The sequence below is a fragment of the Emiliania huxleyi genome, assembly GCF_000372725.1.
Source record: "Emiliania huxleyi CCMP1516 unplaced genomic scaffold EMIHUscaffold_28, whole genome shotgun sequence".
NCBI lineage: Eukaryota > Haptophyta > Isochrysidales > Noelaerhabdaceae > Emiliania > Emiliania huxleyi.
The window spans coordinates 516,820-525,711 of NW_005199926.1; the positions used below are offsets into that span (position 1 = coordinate 516,820).

At 66.0% G+C, this 8,892-nt stretch overlaps 3 protein-coding genes across 3 annotated transcripts in view; 1 reads left to right on the forward strand and 2 right to left on the reverse strand.

The window, feature by feature from the left end:
- The window catches only part of EMIHUDRAFT_435510 (hypothetical protein), a gene marked incomplete at its 5' end in the record, with an annotated part of 2,169 nt that extends 1,128 nt beyond the window's left edge, over positions 1–1,041 (reverse strand). The window contains 3 exons of the mRNA XM_005776374.1: positions 175–489; positions 671–871; positions 1,009–1,041. Of these exons, the coding sequence (XP_005776431.1) occupies positions 175–489; positions 671–871; positions 1,009–1,041 (549 nt within the window). The remainder of the gene's footprint in view (positions 1–174; positions 490–670; positions 872–1,008) is intronic.
- A 2,201-nt stretch (positions 1,042–3,242) lies between these two features.
- Positions 3,243–3,859, reverse strand: EMIHUDRAFT_207036 (hypothetical protein; the record flags this gene model as incomplete). The annotated part of the gene is made up of 3 exons (XM_005776375.1): positions 3,243–3,340; positions 3,418–3,460; positions 3,581–3,859. 3 exons carry the CDS (start codon positions 3,857–3,859, stop codon positions 3,243–3,245), a joined length of 420 nt encoding a protein of 139 aa, XP_005776432.1.
- A 659-nt stretch (positions 3,860–4,518) lies between these two features.
- Positions 4,519–8,629, forward strand: EMIHUDRAFT_421494 (hypothetical protein; the record flags this gene model as incomplete). Its single annotated transcript, XM_005776376.1, has 14 exons — positions 4,519–4,863; positions 5,100–5,192; positions 5,440–5,469; positions 5,703–5,770; positions 5,915–5,918; positions 6,054–6,140; positions 6,537–6,549; positions 6,732–6,805; positions 6,938–7,127; positions 7,271–7,329; positions 7,453–7,710; positions 7,942–8,008; positions 8,086–8,159; positions 8,277–8,629. The coding sequence occupies 14 exons, from the start codon at positions 4,519–4,521 to the stop codon at positions 8,415–8,417; spliced, it is 1,503 nt and encodes a 500-aa protein (XP_005776433.1). The 3' UTR covers positions 8,418–8,629.
- Positions 8,630–8,892: the final 263 nt, after the last annotated feature.

Below are 8,892 nucleotides of genomic sequence, written 5' to 3' on the forward strand. Positions count from 1 at the left end.
AAAAAGGGGAGGGGGGGAAGGGCACAAAGCACAAAAAAAGTCAAAGCAACCGAACGAGGACCGAAACGGAGCACAAACACAAGCAAACAAACGCAGGCGCCGCCGCCGAGAGAGAAGGGGGGCGAGAGAGGGAAGAGAGAAGGGCGGCGGGGGGCCTCGCGGCAGGTGGTTCACCGTGTCGAGAGGCGGGCCGCGCCACAGCAGCCACGCGGTCTGGGCGAGGAAGGTGGCCGCGGCGAGGGGGAGGAAAAGCAGGAAAAGGGGGGCTTCGCCGCCCTCACCGCCGCCTCCGCCGCCGCCGCCGCCGCCGCCGCGCGAAGTCTCGCGGAAGGAGGAGAGAATGAGGGCGAGCACGGCGATCGGGAGCGCTGGCACGAAGGAGGAGGCGGCGGAGGCGGCGAGGGAGAGGAGGAGCAGCAGCCGCGAGAGGAGCAAGAAGGCGGCGGTCAAACGGCTCGGCGGCGGCTCGTCGATCGGCACGACGGTGACCTGAGGAGAGGGAGAGACCACGCGGGGGAGGGGGGGCGTCTCTCGGCGGTGTCTCGGCGGCATCTCTCGACGGCAGATCTCGATGCGACGTGTCTCGTCTCTCGGCCTTGATGCGCAGAGCGGCCGAGGAGAGTGATTAGCCGAGGAGAGTGGCTAATAACTACGACTGATTGCGAGTGGCCTTGAAGAGCAGCAGCAGCCCGCCGGAGAGGAGGCAGAGCAGCGACACCGCGACCGGCGGGAGGAGAGAGAGGTCGGGCAAGCTGCCGCCGCGCTGCAGCGCCGTCGGTGTCTCGTGCAGAAGCGCGAGCAGCCCCTTGACGGTGAGGCCGTGCGCGAGCAGCAGCCAAGCGAGCTCGAGTGCGGGGCACGCGGCGAGCGCCTGTGGACGGCGCGGCGCGTGAAGAGAGGAGTGTCTGACTGTCACTCGGCTGCCGTGCGATTTCGGGCCCGGGACTGTGTGCTTTTGTGTGGAGAGAGAGGCGTCCGACTCATGGCTGGGCGGCGGGGCGGGGGCGCCGCAGCGGCGAGCCAGAGCGGCGAGGAGGAACTGCGGCCGCGCCCGACCGCCCACGCGGCGAGAGCTGCGGCGGCGAGGGCGGGCGAGACATGCGAGACCTGCGGGAAGGTTCCGGGACAACAATGCAGGAGCGAGGGTCGGAAGAGGCGAAGGGCGGTCGAGACGCAATCGGGCCGACGAGGCGAGCGCGGCGAAAAAGGTGATGGCGAGGGCGAGCTGGCAGCGTTGCGCCGCCTCCTCCTCCATCCGCCTCTGCCAGAGCACGTGCGCCATCGCCTCGAGACGCACCGCGCCGTACACCTGCTCGCGCAACCCACCCGTAGTGAGAGGGCCGCGCAGTCGCAGCCCCGCGGCCGCGCCGTGCTGCGCCTTGAGCATGACAGGGACGAGGCAGACCTTGATGGCCGCCGAGGCGCCGATCGAGAGGAGCACAGCCCGCTGCCTATCTCGCAGGCAAGGGGCCGAGGTCGCGCGAGGCACGCCCACCCCTCGGCTGGAGCAGCACCGCCGGTTGCCCGAGAGGGAGTGCGGAGGTGGCGGCGCCGTCGCCGTGCAGCGCGTCCACCGCCGCGGCGCCGAGCGGCGTGCGCGCCGCCTCGACGACCCACGCGGCATCGAGCAGCAGCGAGCCGGAGAGCAGGCCGAGCGCCGCGGCGTGCGCCGCCTTCTTGAGGTGCGAGGTCGGGCGCAAGTGTTTCGACTCGTGCAGCCGGCAGACGTAGGCCAGCCATGCGCCCACGAGGGGCGTCGCGTCGAGCCGCGCGTGCGCCGAGACGAGCGATGCGAGGAGGAGGAGGAGGGAGAGGCGTGCACCGACCGCCGCCCAAAAGGCCTCGTGCCGCGTCGCGTGCCGCAAGATGTGCTCGTTGTTGAGCACCACCGCGTGCGTGCGGAGCGAGGAAGCGGCTATGCCGCCGCCGCCGCCCCCTCCTCCTCCGCCACCGCCGGACGATCCAGCGCCATCCTGGGCAAAAGGGTCCTCGGACCCCTCCTCCTCCTCGTCCTCCTCCTCGATGTCGCCCAGCCGCAGCCAGGGAGGCATGCTGCTCTCGCCGGCGCTGCCCCAAGTTGGCTTCACCCACAGCAGCCGCCCCACCTGGTCACAGAAGCCTGTCCTGAAGAGGATGCCCGGCGTGGGCCTCCCCGGCAGCAGCCCGCCCCACCAAGCCGGCAAGAAGCAGCTTGAGGATCGCGGCCAGGAGCACCTGCTCACACCGCAGCGTGATGACAGCGCCGCTCACCGACCGCCGCGCGAAGCGCCCTCGCGCGAGCACCACACACGCCGCTGCGAGCGTGGTGTTTGGCGGCAGCTGCACCGGCTCTTCGTTTGCCAGCTGGCTCCCCATCGCACCAAAGGAGGCCTAGGCGGCGACTGGACTCCGATTGGAAAGGGTCCACTCCAGCTGCGCGCCGCCGCCCTCTCGCCAACGGACGCCTCGGTCTCCATCCAGCGCAAATCGAGGAGGGCGAAGAGGCAGAGGTAGACGAGCGCGGCGACGAGCATGTCGACCTGATCAACAGTCCGAGCGTCGACGACGAACAGAGGTCGGCAGAGGGGGGTGGGATAGCGCCACGACGAGCACCCGCTGCTCGAGCGATCCACAGAGGACGAGCACGGCGGCGAGCGGCGACGGGTCGGCGCCGCCCCGCAGCACGACTGTCAGCGCGGCGGCGGCGAGCACCGCCACCGCCACACGCCTGCTCACAGTCGGCGGGCGTCGCGCCTCTGCGTCGGTGGAGGGGCGAGGGCGGAGGCCGCCGTGTGCCCTGCCCAAGCGGCGAGGGCCGCGGGGCCACCCGCCATCGGAGAGAGGCTCTCCGATAGCGTGCTGAGGCCTGCTCACAGCCGGAGGCGTGAAGAGCGGCCGCGCGGACGGGGGGCTCTAAAGCGAGGAGCTGTCGAGGCCGGTGATGCGGCGGCGGGCCCGGATGGCGGCGGCGAAGTGCGGGAGGAGGAGGAGGGAGACGAACTTGAGCAGCGCCTGCTCGCGCACGAGACCGTGTGTGAGGAGAGACGCCTGCCCTGCCGCGCCCATAGGGGCCGGCCTGCTGGGGGGGGGGGGGGAGAAGAGAGAGAGGAGAAGGAGAGAGAGGAGCGAGAGACGTGTGTGTGTGTGTGTGTGTGTGTGTGTGTGTGAGGAGAGAGAGAGAGGAGAGAGAGCTCGCGCGGTGCCGTGGTGAGGAGGAAGAAGCAGACGCCATACCACCCACTGAGCGACATGCCAGACACCGCCTATGATTGTTGCACGATTTTATGCTGGTTGGTATTGTGATCGCCGCTCATCGACAGGCCAGACGGCGCCTCGCGAGCCACGCAGAGGAGCGAGTCGCCTGGAGGACACGCAGGAGTGCCGCCTGTGAAGAGACGCGCTTCACGCCTCCTTGCACCGCAACGTGGCAATCTCTACCGTCTGGAGACGCCACTGTCAGCCCACCGAGTTGGACAGACCGCTTGTCGGACCGCCCGCCCGCCGCCGCCGACCCGTTTCCCGTCCACGGAGGGACGGAGGCGAGGGCGGAGGCGGAGGCGTTGGCAGCCGCCGCCGCGCAGTCATCGAATATGGTTGCGACGGACGCCGCGTCGAGGCCGAGCGGGCCAATCGCGAACCAAAGAGCGTCTGAGATGTACGACCACCAGAGAAGGAATGTGGCGGCGCCGAGGACGTCCTGCCGCTCCGAGTAGACTGCGTAGAGGCCGACGAGCGCGGTAGGCAACAGAGCTGATGGACGGATGTGCGACTCGACGAGACCGGCGGCGAGGAGTAGTGAGAAGAGAGTCGCGGCGACGGTCGACCAGACCTTCACCCCGGTCTTGACGACGAGGAGATCTTTGAAGGATGCGGATTCCATCGCAGTCGTGTGCGTTGTGGGGCGTTTGGCGGCTAGGCGGGTGACTGATGTGGGCGCTAACGGCGTGTTCCACTGATGCCCCCGGGCAAGCGCCACGCGGCGTTTTTTTCCCGTGGCCGGTAGGGTAGGTTGAATCCCGGTCACATTGTTGTAGTAGAGACACGTTGTAGAGCGCCTCTACATCGCTCTACAACGCAGGCAGTTCGTCCCGCGCCGGATGCAGAGCACTAATTCATGCCCCACCCCTGTGCGCACGGGCCTTCTAGGCCTGCGGGTAGTCTCCCCCCATCCCCAGGGCCTCCCGCGCTCGCACCTCAACCACTGATTAGCAAAGCCTGTGAAGAAGGGCATTGAGCGCCTCCCTCTCTCCGGCTGCGCGCATGACCGGCGCGGCCTCCGAGTCGGCGTATAGCGCGCGCGATAAGGTTTTTGCTTGCCTTCCCTGGGACCCCGTGTTGCATGTCTGACTGTCACTGTGCGATTTCGGGGCCCGGGGTTGTGCGTTTATGTGAAGAAGGGCATCGAAAGGCGGCGCCTTGTCGCTCGCCAAACAAAGCACGCGCTGAGCGCGAGCGAGTTTCAGCTCCGTTGCTCGCGGCGGCCCTCAGCTGTCTCCTAGACGAAGAGAAGGCGGCCGCCGCTCTTTTGTACACGGATTTATGGGCGCTTGCGGTTCAAGGACCGGCGGAGACGGCGGCGCCACCTCCGATCGGCCATACAACAGCACCGAAAAGGGCCCCCGGGGCATCCTCGGCAAGGGCTTCCACGACGTGACAATCGACTACAACCTCGGCGTCGAGCTTGGCAAGGGCACCTTTGGGGTGGTGCGGAAGGCGACGTGCGCGAAGACGGATGAGTCGTTCGCTTGCAAAAGTATCGCCAAGCGTCGGCTGCGCACCAAAGCGGAGCGCGAGATGATCAAGCGCGAGGTGGAGATTCAGCACCATTTGGGCGGCCACTCGGGCATCGTGAACATCGTCGAGGCGGTCGAGGATCGCAAGCACGTACACCTCATCCTCGAGGCAAAAGAGCCCTCCGCCCCTCTCCGATTTCCCTCACACGAGTACCGCCAACCTGCGCGCACCACGCTAACTTCGCCCTCACCCACGGAGCCCTACCTTCGCTCCTTCTCACGCAAAAGCCCCGGGCCCGAAATCGCAAGACACAGAGACAGTCAGAACACGGGGCGTCCCAGGGAAGGCGAGCAAAATCCTTATCGCGCGCGCCTCACCTCGGCCAGGAGTGCAGCGGCGGCGAGCTCTTCGACCGCATCCTCTCCAAGGGAATCTACTCCGAGGCTGACGCGGCGGCCACCATCCGCGACATCGTCGAGGTCGTGCGTCTCTGACTGCACACTCCCACTGCTCCCCTCTCCTCCCGCTTTCTTCCGCGTGTGCTCCGAGCCGCGTGCGCCGGGCCGGCTGCTGCACTTTCAATGCCGCGGGGCCTGCCTCCTGCAAATCTCGTGATCGGGAGATAATATGGAGACGCGGGAAGGGGGGGGGGGGGCATCTTTGCCCTTTAGCGAGCGCGGTGTGCAAGTCACGGACGCCCTGCCCCCCCTCCCCCCCTCCCCCTAGGTCGTGGCGCACTGCCACTCGCTCGGCGTGGCGCGATGTAGCCGAGATGCCGCTGAGACTCCGCGCCGAGATGCCGCGCCGGGATGTCAGCCGGGGGAGAGTAGCCGGGAGAGAGTAGCCGGGTGCCGGGAGAGAGTAGCTCGACGTGGCGCGTCTCGCCCCTCTCGAGCACCTCCCTTGTGGCGACTCTTGTGGCGAGAGGGCGAGCCGCTCGCCCTCGCCACACAAACGCGGCTCTTCACACGGCGCCATGCTGTGAACAGGTGCACCGCGACCTCAAGCCGGAGAACTTCCTCTTCGAGAACAGCTCGCCGGCGGCTCGCATCAAGGCGTGAGACGGCCCACCGTAGCAGCAGTAAGCAACCAGTAAGCAACCTCAATCCCAAGATCGGACCCCTATCCACGCCCAAGACTGCCCGGCGTCGTCGCGCCACCGCCCCCCTTTTGACCAGCCCGTTCACAGACCTCGGAGAAGAACAGTGAACACCGCAAAAGCATCCCCCCCCCCTCAGCCGTCGCCCTCGCCACCACAACCGCCCACCGCCCGCCTCGCGAGTAGTCCGTCTCTCCCTCCGCTCCTCTAAGACACCCCCCCCCACACACACACACAACAGGCGACGGACTTTGGCCTGTCCTCCTACTTCCGCCAGGGCGAGCCGCTGACCGAAATGGTGGGCTCCGCCTTCTACGTCGCACCGGAGGTTCGTGGGAGTAGGAGAAGAGAGCAGCAACGGAGGTAGTAGTAGTAGTAGTAGTAGTAGTAGTAGTAGTGGTAGTAGTGGTAGTAGTATAGTGGTAGTAGTGGTAGTGGTAGTAGTGGTAGTAGTAGTGGTAGTAGTAGTAGTGGTAGTAGTAGTAGTGGTAGTAGTAGTAGTAGTAGTCGTGGTAGTAGTAGTGCTAGTGGTAGTAGTTGGTAGTAAGTAGTAGTGGTAGCACACCGAGGTGCTAGCCTCACGTCAATCTCTCAGAGCCGCCGCGGGTGTTCCTCTCTCGCCCGCATCCTCCCCCCCCCTCTCTCTCTCTTGCGGCAGGTGCTCAAGAAGAGCTACTCCAAGGAGGCTTAATTAATTAATTAATTAATTAATTAACTACGGCAGGTGCTGAAGAAGAGTTACTCCAAGGAGGCCGAAATAGGGCGCGGCCGAGGACCCTTAACTACACCTCATATTATCTCTCGCCTCCCCTCTCCCAGCCCCCTCTCGAGCACTGCCCCTGCCCCTCCGCCTCGGCCGACCCACCCCCTCCTGCCAGCCTCACTGGCTTGCCTCCCGTTCTCGCCTTCGCCTGCACAGGTCGTGCGGCGTCATCCTTTACATTCTGCTGTGCGGGGCGCCGCCCTACCACGGCTCGACCGACGAGAAGGCGCGTGCTCTCCCTCGGCTAGGTCCCGCGACAAGGGGGGTAGACGCGTCCACGCCTCCACGACGCGTCGCTCCAGCACCCGCTGAGCGCTGACGCCGGCGCGGGTCGCTCCACACACAAACACGCGTCGCCAAAGGTGTTTGAGCGGATCAAGGCCGGGCAGCCTCCCTCGTTCGACTACGAGCCGTGGCCCGACATCTCCGAGGAGGCCAAGGCGTGCGTCCGCCGGATGCTCAAGCACAGCCCCTCCGACCGTGCCACCGCCGACGAGATCCTTACCGACCGGTGGATGCAGCGCAACGGCGTCGCCTCCGACAAGCCGCTCGGTGTGCGTGTAGTGGGCATGCGAGGGGGGGGGTGGCGGGCGCGAAGGGGCGATGGGGTGGCTTTGGGGGGGTGTCTTTCTGGGTGGTGGTGGGGGAAGGGGGGGGGGGGGGTGAAGGGGCTCACCCCTGCACCTCCGGCACAGGCTCCGCGGTGGGAGACCGCATCAGGAAGTTCGTCGCGCTCAACAAGCTGAAGCGGGAGGCCACCACACGCACGCACGCACACACATACACACACACACACCTTAAGGCACTCTGCCACGGGGGGCAGCCCCTGTCTCACGACGTGGCGACGTGAGGGAGGCGACCTCGCTGCTCGCCCTAGGCCATTCGGATGATGGCGGCCAGCATGGCGCCGGAGGAGGTCGCCGGCTTGCGCGAGCTCTTCAGCGCGGCGGACGTCAATGACGACGGCACCATCTCCGTCCTCGAGTTGCGAGACATCATGCAGAAGCCCGGCTACGCTGGGATCGGCGAGGAGAGCTCAATCCTCGCAAGCGTGGAGAAGCTCAACGCGCTCCTCAACGAGGCCGACGTCGACGGCAGCGGCAACCTGGACTTGGAGGAGTTCATCGCCGCGACGGTGCGGACAGCTCTTCTGCGCTGCAGCACCTCGACTGTACTCGACCTCGTTGTCCTTCGGCCACAAACCTCGGCCACACCTCGGCGCCGCGCGGGTAGGGCAATCTGTACCGTACGGGGGAGGGCAATCTGTGACACGGGGCGTCCGAGCAAGCAACCAGCACGAGTGTGAGATCCCCCGAGATCCCCCGAGGCCGGAGATCACCCGGCCGCGAACACCCGACGACCCCAGGTGCACACGAGCAAGTTGTACAAGGAGGAGAAGCTGCGCGACACCTTTGACAAGTTCGACGTCGACGGCGCGCCGCATGCCCTAGTGGTCCACACCTCGTGCCGCGTGTCGCGCGGACCCTCGGCGAACTCTGCCGGCTGTTAGGCTCTGGCTTCCTCTCGCGCGAGGAGATCAAGGCAGCCCTGAACGAGAGGGGGCTCAACGAGGCCGGGCTGCAGGCGCGCCCGAGGCCCGCTCTGGCGCACAGTCACTATAGATTTGGGCGCTCCGCCCCCCCCCTCTACGGCCCGAAACGGCTGCGCGACTTGAGAGCTCCTGCCGGGTTGCTGCGTTAGGGGATCTTCGAGGAGGTGGACACCAACAACGACGGCAAGGTCGACTACGACGAATTCTGCTCCCTCATGCGCGCCGGCGACCCTGTTTGCTCGGGTACGGGCATGCGCTCGAGCATCCGATTCTCTTTCACCTCGGATTAAACCGAGTTCCTGATCGGGCGCCGACGCGTCGTCCCTGGCGCTGAAACAAAGCTCTGCGGACCGGGGGCGCTGCGTCGCGACGTGTCACGGTCATGTGCATGGGAAATATATGTGTGACAGTTTTCACCCGACATCCTCACATGTGCGCGTTTTTTGATTTTGTGCATTGTGATTTTTGTGTGATTCTGATTATATATGAATATGTGTGGCAAGTCACTGCATCATTCTCAAGTCGGATCGTATCGTGTTTCTTTGCGGTTAAAGAGGACAACAAGAGTAGCGAAAAGCGAGAGTGTGAGCTACGGCTCTAGCAACTCTCGTGCGCTTTTTGCCTTCGGCCCGACTCAGCGGGCCTACGCCCCAAGCTCCTCCCAGCGATCGCTGCACTCGCCCCTTTTGCGGCCGTGGCACAGCCACACGGCGCCCCCACCGTGCGCCGCGAGCGCCGCCATCAGCTCGCTCGCCGACGAGCCGT